This window comes from Chiloscyllium punctatum, chromosome 19, assembly GCF_047496795.1.
Source record: "Chiloscyllium punctatum isolate Juve2018m chromosome 19, sChiPun1.3, whole genome shotgun sequence".
NCBI lineage: Eukaryota > Metazoa > Chordata > Chondrichthyes > Orectolobiformes > Hemiscylliidae > Chiloscyllium > Chiloscyllium punctatum.
In genome coordinates, this window is record NC_092757.1 from 95,056,569 (window position 1) to 95,076,616 (window position 20,048).

The 20,048-nt window shown below is 49.4% G+C and overlaps 1 protein-coding gene across 1 annotated transcript in view; it reads right to left on the reverse strand.

The window, feature by feature from the left end:
• Positions 1-700: 700 nt before the first annotated feature.
• Positions 701-20,048, reverse strand: part of LOC140491218 (alpha-2-antiplasmin-like) — a 29,872-nt gene continuing 10,524 nt past the window's right edge. The window contains exons 4-7 of the mRNA XM_072589198.1: positions 14,401-14,604; positions 4,451-4,593; positions 1,535-1,736; positions 701-1,137 (exon numbers count right to left, since the gene is read on the reverse strand). Coding sequence (XP_072445299.1) covers positions 806-1,137; positions 1,535-1,736; positions 4,451-4,593; positions 14,401-14,604 — 881 coding nt within the window. The 3' untranslated portion in view covers positions 701-805. The remainder of the gene's footprint in view (positions 1,138-1,534; positions 1,737-4,450; positions 4,594-14,400; positions 14,605-20,048) is intronic.

The window sequence follows — 20,048 nt, forward strand, 5'->3', positions numbered from 1 at the left end:
ATTGCCAAGGGTTATACAGTCACCATGAGACCAGCTTTTAATTCCACCCCATCTACCCCAGTCGGATGTGAAGTCATGTCCCAGAGCATTATCTTGGGGCTCGATTTTACTCATTCAGTGACATTAACCAGCACATCACTACCTCCTCTGCCTACCAGGCCTGGTCTCACCAAGACTTTGTCCAACTGCAGCAAGCTATTCCTCACTGGTGAACTCAAATGCCCTTGTGGTGAAGACTAAAGGACATGCTATCGATACAGTCTTCACCCACTCACTGTACTTTTTTAGATTCGATTAGATTCCCTACAATGTGGAAACAGGCCCTTCAGCCCAACAAGTCCACACTGACCCTCCGAAGAGTAACCCACCAAGACCCATTTCCCTCTGCCTAATGCATCTTAACACTACGGGCAATTTTAGCATGGCCAATTCACCTGACCTGCACCTCTTCAGATTGTGTGAGGAAACTGGAGCACCCGGAGGAAACCCACGCAGACCCGGGGAGAATGTGCAAACTCCACACAGACAGTCACCCGAGGCTGGAATCGAACCTGGGACCCTGGTGCTGTGAGGCAGCAGTGCTCACCACTGAGCCGCCTCATTCTTGTATAACAATCCATATGACACAATTGGAACCTGTGTCCACATTTCAATTCATTTCCATAAATTCATGGGCAAGTAATCGGAGCAGATCAGGAGGCAGAGTGTGAATTATTGTTTATTCATTTGTTTTAAAAAAAACTCCAACCTGATGTCACCAGATCAGAATGACATCAGGTGCTGCCAAAAGATCCCAGCTGAGATCTCATTTGGGATTCATCATCTCTTTGACCCTCCTTATTCTCTCAAGATTCACCACCAATTTCTCCCGGGTTCCAGCCTGAATTTGTGGTTTTGGGTCTTTGATGGTCCCCAGGAAGATGGGGATTCCAGAGATGTCATCGCGGATGATGAAGAAGAATGGTCGATTGATGGTCCACTTCATGAAGGAGCGGTTCACAGCAATGCCTGTACTAGCAGCAGCCTGTACTCCCTCCTCCTTCAGCTCCATCATCGCCTTGTGCTGAATACTGGACACAAGCAGGGGCATGGGTGAGATCCTGCGCAGGTCAGGGTTCGAGAACAGCTTGCCCAGGCCTGTGAGAGCAGAGAGCAGAGAGCAGGAACGAGACAGGAGCAGTTAGACTGGTGCAGGCTTCTTGCAGTTCCCAACAAGGATCCAACAAAGCTCACCTCCCACTCTCACACTCAAACACTCACACTCACTCACACATTCTCACACACACTCTCTCACACTTTCACTCACACACACACACACACACACACTCATCATCTCTCTCACACCTGCCCACTACCAATGAGAGACGGTTTCTGAGTTGATGCTGTAATTCTGATTTTCTCGGAGAGGGAGGATTGTGCCAATTGGAAGTGTTAGTGCATTAGTGATTAACTCATGATGCAAGAATATTAGAAAAACATTGGGGAATGGGATAAATTTGGGGAATGGGATAAATTTGGGGAATGGATGACCTACCAAGGTTCTTCAAGGCTTTGTTTAGTTCGACATCAAAGTTGATGTTGAGTTTTGGGATTTGGACTGGCATTGGACGAGTCTTGAAGTTGTGGGCCAGTAGATCTGAGATGTTCAGTCTGGACACAATGCTGTCGAGTTTTCCAGTCCCCATTGGTTTCACAACAATAAAGCTCATGTTCTGTTTGAAGGATAATCTGGCAACCTATAGAAACAACACTGTCAACCATGTAGACTGGAGAGAACATGTATCATTGTCCCCCATCAATTCTAGCCCCCACTCCCAAAGGCTTCATTCCAGTTTGAGCCCTCCCCTTGAGGTAGTGTTGGAATGATCCTGCCCCCATTGTTGTTTGCAGGATTATAGACAGTTACACAGAGTCACATTGATTATACAACAGAGAAACAGGCCTTTCGGCCCAACTACTTCCTGCTGGTGTTTACATGAATCTACTCCAATTGTATCTGACACATCCCAGTCTTTGAGTAAATCTTTTTATTCCCTTGTCTCTCGTGTACTCATCTAGTTTTCTAACTGAAAATATCAAAGTAATTTAATTGTTCTCAGTGGGTGTGGTCTACACATTCTAAACTCTCTAAATCCCCAAAAAGCTTTACCAGCTTCTGGCTGTACTCCGTCACCGGTAACCCAATGGAATCTCTGACTAGAGTCAGGGATCCTGGGCAGGGCTCCCATTATCCACCATTGTACCCACACAAATTGCAGTGTTCTGATTGGTTCAGGTTTGCCATCTGTTTGGACATATCCTGGAGGTTTTATCAGATGACCTCTGACCTCAAACCAATTTCAGATTTGTTCCCGTCTGCAATCGGTCAGTAGTGAACAAACAAATTTCATGAAAACATCAAATTGTTGCTCAGGGATTGTTCCTGCTGGTCTGTTTGCAGGCAGGTCCTGCAGGTGAGGCGATAATAAGCTGAGATTCCAGGATATTTTGGTAACTTTAAATCACTGCTTCAGGTCCAATCACCTGACTCAGGCTAAACCAAAGATATATCTCAGTCTCAGTCTTCCCCATTTGGGATTGTCCAGGTGACTGCTTCAAACATTCTAAGGAAATTGTCAGTGGAACTAACAGAGCAGACAAAGCTGTTGTTTAAATCAGTGACAAACTTAGAAATTGCTGAAAAAACTCAGCAGGTTTGGCAGCATCTATGGAGAGAAAGCAGAGTTAATGTTTCAGGTTGAGTGACCCTTCCTCAGAACAGAGTGTTAATCAGTGAATTGCTCTGATGTATGGAAGACACCATATTGTTTCTTATTGGGCTATAAATGGAACTGAAAGTTAGACTGCTCTCACTGAGATACCAAGAGAGTTTAAAGATCAAGTGCTGCATGGCTTCAGAACTGTCTGATATAACATTGTGTTTTGAAGCAGTGAGAGAGAGAATCTCAGACTGAGCAACATCAAAAATCCTTTCAATTAAGGAAACCTACCCTGAAACAGCCCTCTGCTTGGTTGAATTGCAGAGCATTAAACACTTTAAGTAAGAGAGCTGTTTTTCAATTCTGTATCTCAAATGATGAAATCTCCAACTCGCTGGTTTTGGGATTTGCATCAAAGATCTGAGCCCTGAATTGACCTGACAGCTCCCATGCAGTACTGAGGGAGTGTGACTGTGCCAGAAGTGCAGTGATTCACCTGAGAGATCTGTCTGCCCTTGACTGGGCAGAAATGATCCATAACACCATCCCAAGGAAGAGTATTTATCCCTGACCCAACAGCCCATACAGCATACAACCTGGTCGTTTATCTCAATGCTGTTTGCGGATTGGCTGCCACACTGTCTACATTGCAAAGTGAGTGCCCTTCATTGGCTGTGAGTGTTTTGGAATATCCGAAGGTTGTTAAACAGGAACAGAAAGAGGCCATGCAATAATTTCAGTCTGTTTCTTCTTTGATTAATGCATTTAATTGGAGAGTTGGACAGAGCTGAGGGGAACCCTCTCCCATAGAGTCAGCATGAGTACAATGGGCCAAATGGCCTCTCTGCATCATGCTGTGAAGATGTTATTGACGTGCAAGTCTTTTCTTCCACACTCTGTCAATGATTTTCACCTTGAGAGTGACTAGCTCTATTTGGACTAATCTCTGCTGAGCTTTGCACATAGAGTCATAGAGAAATACAGCGCGGAAACAGACCCTCCAGTCCAACATGTCTCGATATCCTAAATTCATCCAGTCCCACCTGCCAGCACCCGGCCCATATCCCTCCAAACCCTTCCTAGTCATAAACCCATCCAGATGTCTTTTAAATGTTGTCATTGTCCCAGCCTCCACCACTTCTTCTGGCAGCTCATTCCATACACATACCACACTCTGTTTGAAAAGGTTGCCCCTCAGGTCTCTTTTATATCTTTCCCCTCTCACCCTAATCCTATACCCTCTAGTTCTGGACTCCCCCACCCCAGGGAAAAGACCTTGTCTATTTACCCTATCCATGTCCCTCATGATTTTATAAACCTCCATAAGGTCACCCCTCAGCCTCCGACGCTCCAGGGAAAACAGCCCCAGCCTGTTCAGCCTCTCCCTGCAGCTCAAATCCTCCAACCCTGGCAACATCCTTTTAAATCTTTTCTGAACCCTTTCAAGTTTCACAACATCCATCCGATAGGAAGGAGACCAGAATTGCACGCAATATTCCATGGACACAGCTGGACCTCCAATTCCGAGCCAGCGACGGCAGGGGGAGGATTGCCATCAGCTGAGCCCTCACCAGTCACAGAGTCTTCAATAGGAGATGGAATAACTCCGAGGAGCCACAAGAGAGGAGTGTTGTGCCTGGAATCAGTTCCAGGACAGTGGGAACAGGAAAATGACCCTATTCAACAGGGTCAGACTTCAAAGGCTGAATGGGATATGAGTGGAAACAGTCACTGTGGGAATCAGCACGTACCTCAATCTGAAGATCATCATCATGGAAACTACTGATGGGGTATTTGGGATGCTGCATCATCGCCACCTGGACAGAACTCCCATCCTCCTTGTAGAAGACATCACTGGCGGTTGCGAGAGGATCAAACTGAACTTGCCATAACCCTGTCGGTGTGGGAATAAAACATAATACCATCAGCAGTATTCAACACATTTCTCAGCAGCAGACCAACACGAAAGGATGCTCTCTCAAACCTGGTCTTGGAAATGTGGTGGGCCAAGGTCAGCTGGGGAACATTTAGGAAACAGCAATCATTGTACTGTAAGGTTCAGGACGATATTGGAGAATGACGTTGGTCAATGCAGAGTGAGAATACTCAACTGGCAGAGAGCAGACTTTCGTAGGACAATGATGGAGCTGCAGGTTAAACAAGAGGCTGTCCCTGAACAATGGGCTCCCTTCAGAGAGAGGGTTCTCACCCTGACAAGGTGTTATCACAACTAGGAAAGGTAGGACATACAAAACCCGAGCTCCCCGGATCACAAAGAAGCTAGAATCAAGATAAGTAAGAATCATACAGTCATGACAAGTGTCAGGCTGAAAATACAACTGAGATCCAGGAGAAGATGAGGAAGTATTTTCAAGCAGCAAAGAGAGAATTTGAGAAAAGACCAGCAGCCAACATAAAGGGTGACTGAAAGCCATTTGTAGGCATGTACATTGTGAAAGAGTACCTCAAAGAAGGATAGGACTGATGAGAGACCAAAACAAGGATTTACAGATCAGGGCAGAGGGCATGGCGGAGGGTTTAAACAAAAAAAGATTACATCTGGCTTTAGCAGAGAGGGAGACGCCCAGTTCACCAGAGGAAGGAACTCAGTCACTGGGAGAAAGTGAGGACTGCAGATGCTGGAGATCAGAGCTGAAAATGTGTTGCTGGAAAAGCGCAGCAGGTCAGGCAGCATCCAAGGAGCAGGAGAATCGACGTTTCAGGCATCAGCCCTTCTTCAGGAAGGGAACTCAGTCACTGGGCAGGTTCAAACCTAACAAGGGTAAGTGTTCGAGAGACTGTGGGTATTTAAAATTGGGAAGGCCCCGAGACAGGAGGAGATGTGTCCAGGGGAGTCTGAACAAAGTGAGATTAGAAATTACAGGAACACTGCTCTCAATCTTACAGTCTCTGGGGGAGGTGCCAGAAGACTGGAGAATTGTAAAGATCATGGCTTTGTTCAAGAAAGTTGGCAAGAATATTCCCAGTAATTCCAGTCAGTTAAACTTCGGTTATGGGAAAGATTCTAGAAACAATTATTCAGGATGAATTTAGGAATTACATGGCGAGTGGTGGGTTGGTCATGAAGAGTCAGCTTTAGATGTCTAACTGGGAATTGGTGTTGAACCAACTGACTGGAGTGTTTTGATGAGGTAACAGAAAGGTTCGATGAGGGTAAAGCTGTTGATATGCTATACATGGATTGCCAGAGGCCATTTGATATAGTGTCACACACCTGTGAGGAAAGTTATCGCTCATGGTTCAAAAGGAACAGTTGTGACACAGTTACAAATAGGAAACAGTCATAGTCAATAAATATTTTTCAACCTGCAGGAAAATTGCGGTGAATTTTGTATTGGGACCCTTGCATTTCCTGATATATAAATGATCGATATCTTGGTGTACACAGAACAATTTCAAAGTTAGGAGAATTGAAAACTGTGAGAACAGCAGAATGAAATTCCAAAAAAGAGCAATGACAAGTTGGAGGAGTGAGGAATTAGGTGGCAGGTGAGCTTCAATGCAGAGGAGTGAGGTGATGCACTTTGGTTGACAGAACTTTGAAAAACAATATAAAATAGGAGATACAGGTGCAAACATACTGGAGAAGTGGAGAAGCAGAGGTACCTTGGTGTCTATGTGAAAAAATCATAGAGTCATAGAGATGTACAGCATGGAAACAGACCCTTCAGTCCAACCCGTCCATGCCGACCAGCTATCCCAATCCAGTCTAGTCCCACCTGCCAGCAGTCGGCCCATATCCCTTCAAACCCTTCCTATTCATAAAACCATCCAAATGCCTCTTAAATGTTGCAATTGTACCAGCCTCCACCACTTCCTCTGGCAGCTCATTCCATACACATACCACCTTCTGCGTGAAAAGGTTGCCCCTTAGGTCTCTTTTATATCTTTCCCCTCTCACCCTAAACCTATGCCCTCTAGCTCCCCGACCCCAGGGAAAGGACTTTGCCTATTTATCCTATCCATGCCCCTCATGATTTTATAAACCTCTATAAGATCACCCCTCAGCCTCCGATGCTCCAGGGAAAACAGCCCTAACCTGTTCAACCTCTCCCTGTAGCTCAGATCCTCCAACCCTGGCAACATCCTTGTAAATCTTTTCTGAATCCTTTCAAGTTTCACAACATCTTTCCGATAGTAAGGAGACCAGAATTGCACGCAATATTCCAACAGTGGCCTAACCAATGTCCTGTACAGCCGCAACATGACCTCCCAACTCCTGTACTCAATACTCTGACCAATAAAGGAAGGCATACCAAACACCTTCTTCACTATCCTATCTACCTGTGACTCCACTTTCAAGGAGCTATGAACCTGCACTCTAAGGTCTCTGTTCAGCAACACTCCCTAGGACCTTACCATTAAGTGTATAAGTCCTGCTAAGATTTGCTTTCCCAAAATGCAGCACCTCACATTTATCTGAATTAAACTCCATCTGCCACTTCTCAGCCCATTGGCCCCTCTGGTCCAGATCCTGTTGTAATCTGAGGTAACCCTCTTCGCTGTCCACTACACCTCCAATTTTGGTGTCATCTACAAACTTACTAACTGTACCTCTTATGTTCACATCCAAATCATTGATGTAAATGACAAAAAGTAGAGGACCCAGCACCGATCCTTGTGGCACTCCACTGGTCACAGGCCTCCAGTCTGAAAAACAACCCTCCACCACCACCTTTGAGTCTTCTACCTTTGAGCCAGTTCTGTATCCAAATGGCTAGTTCTCCCTGTATTCCATGAGATCTAACCTTGCTAATCAGTCTCCCATGGGGAACCTCATCGAACACCTTACTGAAGTCCATGTAGATCACATCTACTGCTCTGCCCTCATCAACCTTCTTTGTTACTTCTTCAAAAAACTCAATCAAGTTTGTGAGACACGATTTCCCACGCACAAAGCCATGTTGACTATCCCGAATCAGTCCTTGCCTTTCCAAATACATGTACATCCTGTCCCTCAGGATTCCCTCCAACAACTTGCCAAGATCATTGAAGGTGGCAGGACAGTTCGATGAGTAGTTAATGAAACATTCAATATTCTGAGCTTTATGAATAGGGGATACAAGAGCACAGAAATAATATTGAATTTGGATAAGACACCTGTTAGATCTAGCTAGAATATGGTGTACTGTTGTGGATGCCACATTACAGGAAATTTGTGAACATATTGGAGACAATGCAGCAGCGATTTACAAAAATGGCTCCAGGAATGAGAAAATCGATAATGAGGATAGATTGAACAGGTTGGGAATCTTCTCCTTGAAGAGAAGCTAAGAGGAGATATAACGGAGGTTCTCAAAACTTATGAGTGGCTGGACAGGGAGGAGCTGTTCCTGCTCATAAAAGGAACAAGAATTGAGAGGGAAAGATTTAAAGTGATGAACAAACAGAGCAAGGGTAATGTTTCATACATTGTCACCAAGCGAGTAGTCCAGGTCTGGAATGCACTGTCTGGCAATGTGGGGGAGGGAGGCTGGATTAACTGAGGCTTTCAGGAAAGGTACTGGATGGTTATTTGAATAGGAATAGTGTTGAGGAATGTGGTGAAAACTCCACAGTTAGGCATCAGGAATGCACATAGAGTCATAGAGTCACTGACCCAGTGAGGGTCAGTGTGTGTGGGACTATACCCCAGTGAGGGTCAGTGTGTGTGGGACTGTACCCCAATGAGAGTCAGTGTGTGTGGGACTGTACCCCAGTGAGGGTCAGTGTGTGTGTGTGCGACTGTACCCCAGTGAGGGTCAGTGTGTGTGTGGGACTGTACCCCAATGAGAGTCAGTGTGTGTGGGACTGTACCCCAGTGAGGGTCTGTGTGTGTGGGACTGTACCCCAATGAGAGTCAGTGTGTGTGGGACTGTACCCCAGTGAGGGTCTGTGTGTGTGGGACTGTACCCCAGTGAGGGTCAGTGTGTGTGGGACTGTACCCCAGTGAGGGTCAGTGTGTGTGGGACTGTCCCCCAGTGAGGGTCAGTGTGTGTGTGGGACTGTACCCCAGTGAGGGTCTGTGTGTGTGGGACAGTACCCCAGTGAGGGTCAGTGTGTGTGGGACTGTACCCAAATGAGGGTCAGTGTGTGGGGGAATGTCCCCAGTGAGGGGCAGTGTGTGTTTGGGACTGTACCCCAATGAGAGTCAGTGTGTGTGGGACTGTACCCCAGTGACGGTCAGTGTGTGGGTGGGACTGTATCCCAGTGACGGTCAGTGTGTGTGTGGGACTATACCCCAGTGAGGGTCAGAGTGTGTGGGACTGCACCCCAGTGAGGGTCAGTGTGTGAGTGGGACAGTACCCTAGTGAGGGTCAGTGTGTGTGTGTGGGACTGTACCCCAGTGAGGGTCAGTGTGTGTGTGGGATTGTACCCCAGTGAGGGTCAGTGTGTGTGTGGGACTGTCCCCCAGTGAGGGTCAGTGTGTGTGTGGGACTGTCCCCCAGTGAGGGTCTGTGTGTGTGGAACTGTCCCCCAGTGAGGGTCAGTGTGTGTGGGACTGTCTCCCAGTGACGGTCAGTGTGTGTGGGACTGTCTCCCAGTGAGGGTCAGTGTGTGTGTGGGATTGTACCCCAGTGAGAGTCAGTCTGTGTGGGACTGTATCTCAGTGAGAGTCAGTCTGTGTGAGACTGTACCCCACTGAGGGTCAGTGTGTGTGTGGGACTGTACCCCAGTGAGGGTCTGTGTGTGTGTGTGGGACTGTACCCCAGTGAGGGTCAGTATGTGTGGGACTGTATCTCAGTGAGGGTCAGTGTGTGTGTGGGACTGTACCCCAGTGAGGGTCTGTGTGTGTGTGTAGGAGTGTAGCCCAGTAGGGTCAGTGTGTGTGTGTGGGAGTGTACCCCAGTGAGGGTCAGTGTGTGAGTGGGACTGTACCCCACTGAGAGTCAGTGTGTGTGGGACTGTACCCCAGTGAGGGTCAGTATATGTGGGACTGTACCTCAGTGAGAGTCAGTCTGTGTGGGACTGTACCCCAGTGAGAGTCAGTGTGTGTGTGGGACTGTACTCCAGTGCGAGTCAGTGTGTATGGGACTGTATCCCAGTGAGGGTCAGTGTGTGTGTGGGACTGTACCTCAGTGAGGATCAGTGTGTGTGTGGGACTGTACACCAGTGAGAGTCAGTGTTTGTGTGGGACTGTACCCCAGTGAGGGTCAGTGTATGTGTGGGATTGTACCCCAGTGAGAGTCAGTCTGTGTGGGACTGTACCCCAGTGAGAGTCAGTGTGTGTGTGGGATTGTTACTCAGTGAGGATCAGTGTGTGTGTGGGACTGTACCCCAGTGAGGGTCAGTGTATGTGTGGGACTGTTCCCCAGTGAGAGTCTATGTGTGTGTGTGGGACTGTACCCCAGTGAGGGTCAGTGTGTGTGTGAAGGACTGTACCCCAGTGAGAGTCAGTGTGTGTGTGGGATTGTACCCCAGTGAGGGTCAGTGTATGTGTGAGACTGTACCCCAGTGAGGGTCAGTGTGTGTGTGGGACTGTACCCCAGTGAGGGTCTGTGTGTGTGGGTGGGACTGTACCCCAGTGAGGGTCAGTATGTGTGGGACTGTATCTCAGTGAGGGTCAGTGTGTGTGTGGGACTGTACCCCAGTGAGGGTCTGTGTGTGTGTGTGGGAGTGTACCCCAGTGAGGGTCAGTGTGTGAGTGGGACTGTACCCCACTGACAGTCAGTGTGTGTGGGACTGTACCCCAGTGAGTGTCAGTATATGTGGGACTGTACCTCAGTGAGAGTCAGTCTGTGTGGGACTGTACCCCAGTGAGAGTCAGTGTGTGTGTGTGGGACTGTACTCCAGTGCGAGTCAGTGTGTATGGGACTGTATCCCAGTGAGGGTCAGTGTGTGTGTGGGACTGTACCTCAGTGAGGATCAGTGTGTGTGTGGGACTGTACACCAGTGAGAGTCAGTGTTTGTGTGGGATTGTACCCCAGTGAGAGTCAGTCTGTGTGGGACTGTACCCCAGTGAGAGTCAGTGTGTGTGTGGGATTGTTACTCAGTGAGGATCAGTGTGTGTGTGGGACTGTACCCCAGTGAGGGTCAGTGTATGTGTGGGACTGTTCCCCAGTGAGAGTCTATGTGTGTGTGTGGGACTGTACCCCAGTGAGGGTCAGTGTGTGTGTGAAGGACTGTACCCCAGTGAGAGTCAGTGTGTGTGTGGGATTGTACCCCAGTGAGGGTCAGTGTATGTGTGAGACTGTACCCCAGTGAGGGTCAGTGTGTGTGTGGGACTGTACCCCAGTGAGGATCTGTGTGTGTGTGTGGGACTGTACCCCAGTGAGGGTCAGTATGTGTGGGACTGTATCTCAGTGAGGGTCAGTGTGTGTGTGGGACTGTACCCCAGTGAGGGTCTGTGTGTGTGTGTGGGAGTGTACCCCAGTGAGGGTCAGTGTGTGAAAGGGACTGTACCCCACTGAGAGTCAGTGTGTGTGGGACTGTACCCCAGTGAGGGTCAGTATATGTGGGACTGTACCTCAGTGAGAGTCAGTCTGTGTGGGACTGTACCCCAGTGAGAGTCAGTGTGTGTGTGGGACTGTACTCCAGTGCGAGTCAGTGTGTATGGGACTGTATCCCAGTGAGGGTCAGTGTGTGTGTGGGACTGTACCTCAGTGAGGATCAGTGTGTGTGTGGGACTGTACACCAGTGAGAGTCAGTGTTTGTGTGGGATTGTACCCCAGTGAGAGTCAGTCTGTGTGGGACTGTACCCCAGTGAGAGTCAGTGTGTGTGTGGGATTGTACCTCAGTGAGGATCAGTGTGTGTGTGGGACTGTACCCCAGTGAGGGTCAGTGTATGTGTGGGACTGTTCCCCAGTGAGAGTCTATGTGTGTGTGTGGGACTGTACCCCAGTGAGGGTCAGTGTGTGTGTGAGGGACTGTACCCCAGTGAGAGTCAGTGTGTGTGTGGGACTGTCCCCCAGTGAGGGTCAGTGTGTGTGTGGGACTGTCCCCCAGTGAGGGTCAGTGTGTGTGTGGAACTGTCCCCCAGTGAGGGTCAGTGTGTGTGGGACTGTCCCCCAGTGACGGTCAGTGTCTGTGGGACTGTCCCCCAGTGAGGGTCAGTGTGTGTGTGGGATTGTACCCCAGTGAGAGTCAGTGTGTGTGTGGGACTGTACTCCAGTGCGAGTCAGTGTGTATGGGACTGTATCCCAGTGAGGGTCAGTGTGTGTGTGGGACTGTACACCAGTGAGAGTCAGTGTTTGTGTGGGACTGTACCCCAGTGAGGGTCAGTGTATGTGTGGGATTGTACCCCAGTGAGAGTCAGTCTGTGTGGGACTGTACCCCAGTGAGAGTCAGTGTGTGTGTGGGATTGTTACTCAGTGAGGATCAGTGTGTGTGTGGGACTGTACCCCAGTGAGGGTCAGTGTATGTGTGGGACTGTTCCCCAGTGAGAGTCTATGTGTGTGTGTGGGACTGTACCCCAGTGAGGGTCAGTGTGTGTGTGAAGGACTGTACCCCAGTGAGAGTCAGTGTGTGTGTGGGATTGTACCCCAGTGAGGGTCAGTGTATGTGTGAGACTGTACCCCAGTGAGGGTCAGTGTGTGTGTGGGACTGTACCCCAGTGAGGGTCTGTGTGTGTGGGTGGGACTGTACCCCAGTGAGGGTCAGTATGTGTGGGACTGTATCTCAGTGAGGGTCAGTGTGTGTGTGGGACTGTACCCCAGTGAGGGTCTGTGTGTGTGTGTGGGAGTGTACCCCAGTGAGGGTCAGTGTGTGAGTGGGACTGTACCCCACTGAGAGTCAGTGTGTGTGGGACTGTACCCCAGTGAGGGTCAGTATATGTGGGACTGTACCTCAGTGAGAGTCAGTCTGTGTGGGACTGTACCCCAGTGAGAGTCAGTGTGTGTGTGGGACTGTACTCCAGTGCGAGTCAGTGTGTATGGGACTGTATCCCAGTGAGGGTCAGTGTGTGTGTGGGACTGTACCTCAGTGAGGATCAGTGTGTGTGTGGGACTGTACACCAGTGAGAGTCAGTGTTTGTGTGGGATTGTACCCCAGTGAGAGTCAGTCTGTGTGGGACTGTACCCCAGTGAGAGTCAGTGTGTGTGTGGGATTGTACCTCAGTGAGGATCAGTGTGTGTGTGGGACTGTACCCCAGTGAGGGTCAGTGTATGTGTGGGACTGTTCCCCAGTGAGAGTCTATGTGTGTGTGTGGGACTGTACCCCAGTGAGGGTCAGTGTGTGTGTGAGGGACTGTACCCCAGTGAGAGTCAGTGTGTGTGTGGGATTGTACCCCAGTGAGGGTCAGTGTATGTGTGGGACTGTACCCCAGTGAGGGTCAGTGTGTGTGTGGGACTGTACCCCAGTGAGGGTCAGTGTGTGTGTGAGGGACTGTACCCCAGTGAGAGTCAGTGTGTGTGGAGGATTGTACCCCAGTGAGGGTCAGTGTGTGTGTGGGACTGTACCCCAGTGAGGGTCAGTGTGTGTGTGAGGGACTGTACCCCAGTGAGAGTCAGTGTGTGTGGAGGATTGTACCCCAGTGAGGGTCAGTGTGTGGATAGAGACAGTGAGGGCCCAGTGAATGAAGACAGTGAGGGCCCAATGGCCAGAGACAGTGAGGGCCCAGTGAATAGAGGCAGTGAAGGTCCAGTGGACAGAGACAGTGAGGGCCCAGTGGATGGAGACAGTGGAGGTCCAGTGGACAGAGACAGTGAGGATCTAGTGGATGGAGACTGTGAGGATCCAGTGGATGGAGACAGTGAGAGCCCCGTGGACAGAGACAGTGAGGATCCAGTGGACAGAGACAGTGAGGATCCAGTGGATGGAGACAGTGAGAGCCCAGTGGACAGAGACAGTGAGGATCCAGTGGACAGAGACAGTGAGGGTCCAGTGGACGGAGACACTGAGGGCCCAGTGGACAGAGACAGAGAGGGTCCAGTGGATAGAGACAGAGAGGGCCCAGTGGACAGAGACAGAGAGGGTCCAGTGGATAGAGACAGAGAGGGCCCAGTGAATAGAGGCAGTGAAGGTCCAGTGGACAGAGACAGTGAGGGCCCAGTGGATGGAGACAGTGGAGGTCCAGTGGACAGAGACAGTGAGGATCTAGTGGATGGAGACTGTGAGGATCCAGTGGATGGAGACAGTGAGAGCCCCGTGGACAGAGACAGTGAGGATCCAGTGGACAGAGACAGTGAGGATCCAGTGGATGGAGACAGTGAGAGCCCAGTGGACAGAGACAGTGAGGATCCAGTGGACAGAGACAGTGAGGGTCCAGTGGACGGAGACACTGAGGGCCCAGTGGACAGAGACAGAGAGGGTCCAGTGGATAGAGACAGAGAGGGCCCAGTGGATGGAGACAGTGAGGGCCCAGTGGACGGAGACACTGAGGGCCCAGTGGACGGAGACAGAGAGGGTCCAGTGGACGGAGACAGTGAGGGTCCAGTGGACGGAGACACTGAGGGCCCAGTGGACAGAGACAGAGAGGGTCCAGTGGACGGAGACAGTGAGGGTCCAGTGGATGGAGACACTGAGGGCCCAGTGGACAGAGACAGAGAGGGTCCAGTGGATAGAGACAGAGAGGGCCCAGTGGATGGAGACACTGAGGGCCCAGTGGATGGAGACAGTGAGGGCCCAGTGGATGGAGACACTGAGGGCCCAGTGGATAGAGACAGAGAGGGCCCAGTGGATAGAGACAGAGAGGGCCCAGTGGATGGAGACAGTGAGGGCCCAGTGGCTCTGTGTGAGATATCACCAAAACAGACTCACCCACCTTTGAAATGGATGGCGTTCAGCAACAGCAGAACAATGTTGCGTGGAACCTCATTGAAGAACGTTTTAATTTTCCCGCCTGTTTTTTCTTGCACCCATGAGTTAATAGCGTTTGTGTCCTTTGCATTTATCCCAGTCAGCAGCTGTGGTTTAGAACTGTAAAATCTCATTGAATCTTTGATGAACTCCTGATTAATCTGAATTCCTGCATGGTTGAAACACAGGCCATTAGAAACAGACAGAGCAGTGACAGCAGCACCCAGCTCGACCATGTCTTCATCAGAAAGACACAGCCTGCCTCAGACACCAGGAACTCTCGAGAGGGAACGCTGACACGGAGCCACTTCATAAAGAGATATCCGTTTTGATGAGACAGCATCAGGTGAAGGATGCAGGTCTGAAGGAGGGTGTTGAGGGATTGATGTGAGCCAGCAGGTTCAGAGCTCTAGGGGGATATTCCAGAGCTTCGGGACTCACTTGCTAAAGGCCCCAGTGCTATTGACAAAGCGACTGAGGTCCAGGGAGACTCTAGCTTTCCTGGACAGAGCCAGAGAACCCAGAGTGATGGTAGGCCGGAGGAGATTACAGAGAAAGGCCAAGGTAAAGCCAAGGAGTGATTTGAAACTAAGATTGTGAGTTGGCTAAGTATGGGTGAGTGTAGGTCAGACCAGGACAGGGTTTGGGAGCAAGATCAGAGTCAATCCTGAACTTATAATGTCTGACACCAGGTTTATGAAAGGTCAACACTCAGTGTCTGGGAGAAGTGGGAGTGGATTCGCTGGGTTTGTACAGATGTTTCTGTGGGACATGGTAATAATGGACCCAACAAGGAGGAAAATCTCTTTAGTGTCCAACGTAGAGACCAGGGCAGAGTCAGGGGCTCAGGTCTTCTCTGAGTTTCACAGTCAAGATGAACTCAAAGAAGACATGAGCAGGAAAGGAGAGAAACGAGAGAGAGAGAGAGAGAGATGGACACAACCAGTTCCCCACCACATCTATCCTGACCTACTGGGAAAGGCCACGCTGAGAGACAGGAAGGTGTCGAATAGGGACTTGGGGATCAAAGGTGGAGGTGACCATGTGACTAAGCCGATTGGGGGCTCCAAGACCGTTGTGGTTGGAGGATGAAAGGCTGGTGTGGTTTTGGGGAGGACAGCTGTAATTGGGTGGGTCTAACCTGAGACAGATACAGGAGGAGGTCAGGTTTTGGGAAGGCAAATGGGATTTGTTGGGAGAGGCTTATCTCAGAGACACCCTTACCTCTGATTGGTGGAACAGGACTAGTCAGGGTTCATTAAACCATAGAATGTCAACACAACTCAATCAGAGGCCATTTGGCCGACTGAGTCAGTGCTGGCTCCCTGCAAGAGCTACTCAGCTTCTCCCCACATTATTTCCTCACACTCCTCCATTTCACACAATTACTCAGTCTCCTTGTAAAAGCCTCGAGTGAACCTCCCCCTCCCTCACACTCTCAGACAGTACATTCCAGACCCTAACCCCTCGAGTGAACCTCTCTCCCCCCACACTCTCAGACAGTACATTCCAGATCCTAACCCCTCGAGTGAACCTCCCCCTCCCCCTCACTCTCAGACAGTACATTCCAGACCCTAACCCCTCGAGTGAACCTCCCCCTCCCCCTCACTCTCAGACAGTACTTTCCAGACCCTAATTCCTTGAGTGAACCTCCCCCTTCCTCTCAGACAGTACATTCCAGACCCTAACCCCTTGAGTGAACCTCCCCCTCCCCCCACACTCTCAGACAGTACATTCCAGACCCTAACCCCTCGAGTGAACCTCTCTCCCCGCTCACTCTCAGACAGTACATTCCAGACCCTAACCCTTCGAGTGAACCTCTCTCCCCGCTCACTCTCAGACAGTACATTCCAGACCCTAACCCTTCGAGTGAACCTCCCCCTCCCTCTCAGACAGTACATTCCAGACCCTAACCCCTCGAGTGAACCTCCCCCTCCCCCTCACTCTCAGACAGTACATTCCAGACCCTAACCCTTCGAGTGAACCTCTCTCCCCGCTCACTCTCAAACAGTACATTCCAGACCCTAACCCCTCGAGTGAACCTCTCTCCCCGCTCACTCTCAGACAGTACATTCCAGACCCTAACCCCTCGAGTGAACCTCTCTCCCCCCACACTCTCAGACAGTACATTCCAGACCCTAACCCTTCGAGTGAACCTCTCTCCCCGCTCACTCTCAGACAGTACATTCCAGACCCTAACCCCTCGAGTGAACCTCTCTCCCCGCTCACTCTCAGACAGTACATTCCAGACCCTAACCCCTCAAGTGAACCTGATCTGTAAAGTCTAGATTCCAGTCGCTGTATCAACATCTTTGGTCACCTTCCCACTGCTGCCTTCAATAATGAGTGTACACACATACCCAGGTCCCTCTGCTCCTACACCCCATCTTGAAATGTTTCTTTCATTTCATTCCATCTCTCCTCAATCTGTTGATTGAAATGTATCACTTTATTCTCTCTGCATTAAACACAGCTCTGCTACCTGCCTGCCCATTCCACTAAATTCACCAAGTTCATCCAACCTGCTGCTCCCACTGGGCAGAACCTCACCTGCAGAGACTGAAACTGTGTCTTGCTCTCACCCATACGTTCAAGTGGTTGGGTCTCGAGCCCCACTACTCTCAGGGTACCCGCTAAACTTTGTAATTTAATCAAAGCACATAAAGACCCTTGTTTATCGGTCTGGTGGAATCTGGTTCACAGAAAACATTGACACCGTCCTGTATTTAACAATAACTACTGTTTGTTATAAATGAATACACTCTTGCTACAAGTAACCAAAACTAGAAACAGGAACACATAATCCTCAAGCAGAAACTTCATAAAACCTATTTTAAAACCTACACACATGTTCAGAGAGACGCAGATCAACAAAAAAGAAATGATCTTCTGTTTGGAGGAGAAATCCTGGGGAAACACAGCTCAATAGCACCAGCCTGGAGGTGGAGAAGAGATGTTCCCTTCTCGTCAAGATCTTGTGTAGTTCTTCAGCCTCAATGTGACTGTGTTCCATCCTCGCCTTCTCATTGGTTGAGGAGTGGGCCCTTCACTGTGGAGAATTTGAATGGTGGTGCTTTGGCAACATCATTCTCACTCACCTTCAAATCTTGATCTCGGCTGGTGATGGGAACCCAAGGGATCTGATGGAATCTTGTGAAGTTGGAGAGGTTCTCCTTGTTTCTGTGGTCCTCCATGCTGCCTCACACCCCCTCACTGTATTTCAATATCACTGGCCCCATCAATCCCTGGCCAATGACTGCCGGAGTAGCCCTGCCTGCTCCATGCCCATTGGCTGTCTCAGGCACAGGGCCTCAGTTTCCTTTTAACAGTTGCCCTTCGAGATTCCAAGCTCATTGCCCTCCATCTTAACGCTGCCCTTTTATTGAGTTTGGTCACTCGGCAATGATAACAACCCACAGAGCCTTCACAGTTGTGGGCTATGAGCTGTTTCCTATTGAAGCTGGGCACATTACGCAGAGAGTTGTGAGAGCATGGAATGCGTTGCCAGCAGCAGTTGTGGAAGTGAGGTCATTGGGGACATTTAAGAGACTGCTGGACATGCATATGGTCACAGAAATGTGAGGGTTCGTACATTAGGTTTACCTTACATGAGGATCAATGGTCGGCACAACATCGTGGGCTGAAGGGCCTGTTCTATGCTGTACTGTTCTATGTTCTATGTTCTATTAATACTGAGCAGAAAGCAACAGATTGGTTTCGAGTAATCCTCCACCTCAATGTTGTTGATGTGTAGCTCCAGTGGATTATCTGGATCAGGTCAGGCGATCTGTTCAGTGTGTCTGAGGTGATCAGTTTGGAGCAGAGTTTGAAGCTTTAGTAGATATCCCTGTGGCAGAGGGAGGACACCATTGGTGGCTGGTGATCGTTTTCTGAGCGGGTATGTGTGGAATCTTGTGATCCCAAACCCCACAACACGTGTTTGGTGCTTTCTGTTGGAATGATTTGTTTGAGCTAGCCTTGTGGATGTGAAGTGAATTGGTTCTCGGTCTTGCACGATGCTCATTCCTGGCCCATTCTGTGAAGCATGACCTTTGAGATTGTTTTTTTCCTGTTGTGGGGGGGGGAGGTCATAGTGCACAAGGGGGTCGGTTCCCTGCTGGCAGTGTCCGTTCCAGATGCTGATCCTCCTCGTGCCATCGCCAAGCCACAGCCTTCCTCAGGAGCTCTCTCAGCAATGATGTTGAAAAGTCCAGAAGGTATGGTGACAAGTCATTGAAAACTCCAGGGTATCTCTGTAGCTGCTGTTCATTTGTGAGACAAGGTCTTTGCTGACAATGTTCACCTCTTCCTGGGTCATGGGCAATTTTTTGACCTGAATACATTGAGCCAGAGAATTGATCAGACTTACACTCCATCAACATGTCGTCCTGTTGAAAAGGATCCTTTCACAATGAGCTCCGGTCAGTGACTGCAGGTTCCCATCATGCTCGTTGGCCAATAGGCCAAAACCAATCTCATTGTCAATGAAGACACTCCGGAACATTCTTTCAATAGGCTGCTGGAAGAGATTGCAATTGACAAAGAAACAAAATAGTCATCTAATTATCCTCCAAATGATGATGTGCTGAAGGGAGTGACATGTGACATGGTGAGGTCCAAATCCGTGTTTGGAGGAAGAATTTAGCTTCGGTACTCTTGGGATTCAATCCCTGCGGCCTTGGAATCTTGAGGGATCCCACACAGGAGAGGTTTAGATGTTGCACAACTGGATCCCATGTGACTCTGCCATCCTTCTTTCATATACCCAGCCATCTGCCTGGCGATCCGAGGGCACCAGGTACCAACACTTTTCCATGTCTCCTGTCAGTGAACGGTGCATTTTCTGGGAACATCGATTAATGGAATTGCATCTTCCCAGAGATTAGATTAGAGTGGTGCTGGAAAAGCACAGCAGATCAGGCAGCATCCGAGGAGCAGGAAAATCGACGTTTCGGGCAAAAGCCCTTCATCAGGGCTTCCCAGAGGTGGATCCTTCTGTGAAATGTCATGTTGTATGTGAACCTGTCCGAGTAACCCTAGACTGGCTCACCAGCAGTCTTCTTGGTGTTTGCTGTCACCATGGTGCTATTGGTGATATCTCAGGATAGCTTTGGTATTGAGGTCCTCACACACTGAGAATCCTGCCATTCCTCTCGACCTGGGAAAATATCTGTGATCCCAGAGCTGAACTGAACTAGCTGCATGAATGTGAGAGACGGCTGACTCACTGCACCCTGTTTACTTAGTGCTAGCTGGTTGTAACTTTGACAATCTTGGGACTTGACCTTCAGAATTGGGGCTGTTTGGATATATTTGCCTTTATTGCTGAGTCAGTCTCGGTTTGGAGGGTGTGTCTGTTAATATCCTTCAGGAAGATTCTATAGATTGTGCCAAAAGCTTTTCATTTGTTGACTGTGTCCCCACAATGTGTTCCTCTGGGAGAGGCTGCTCAACTCTGGCTCTTGACTCGACTCAACTCAGCCTTCTGTGAACTTTGGTTTGCTGCTTACATTTATATAGCCACTGGCACATTCCTTGCTGTTGTAGCCATACTGTTGTCTTCTGATTGGTTATGTCCAGTTGTAATCTTTGGCTGCACCTTTTAGATGTGGG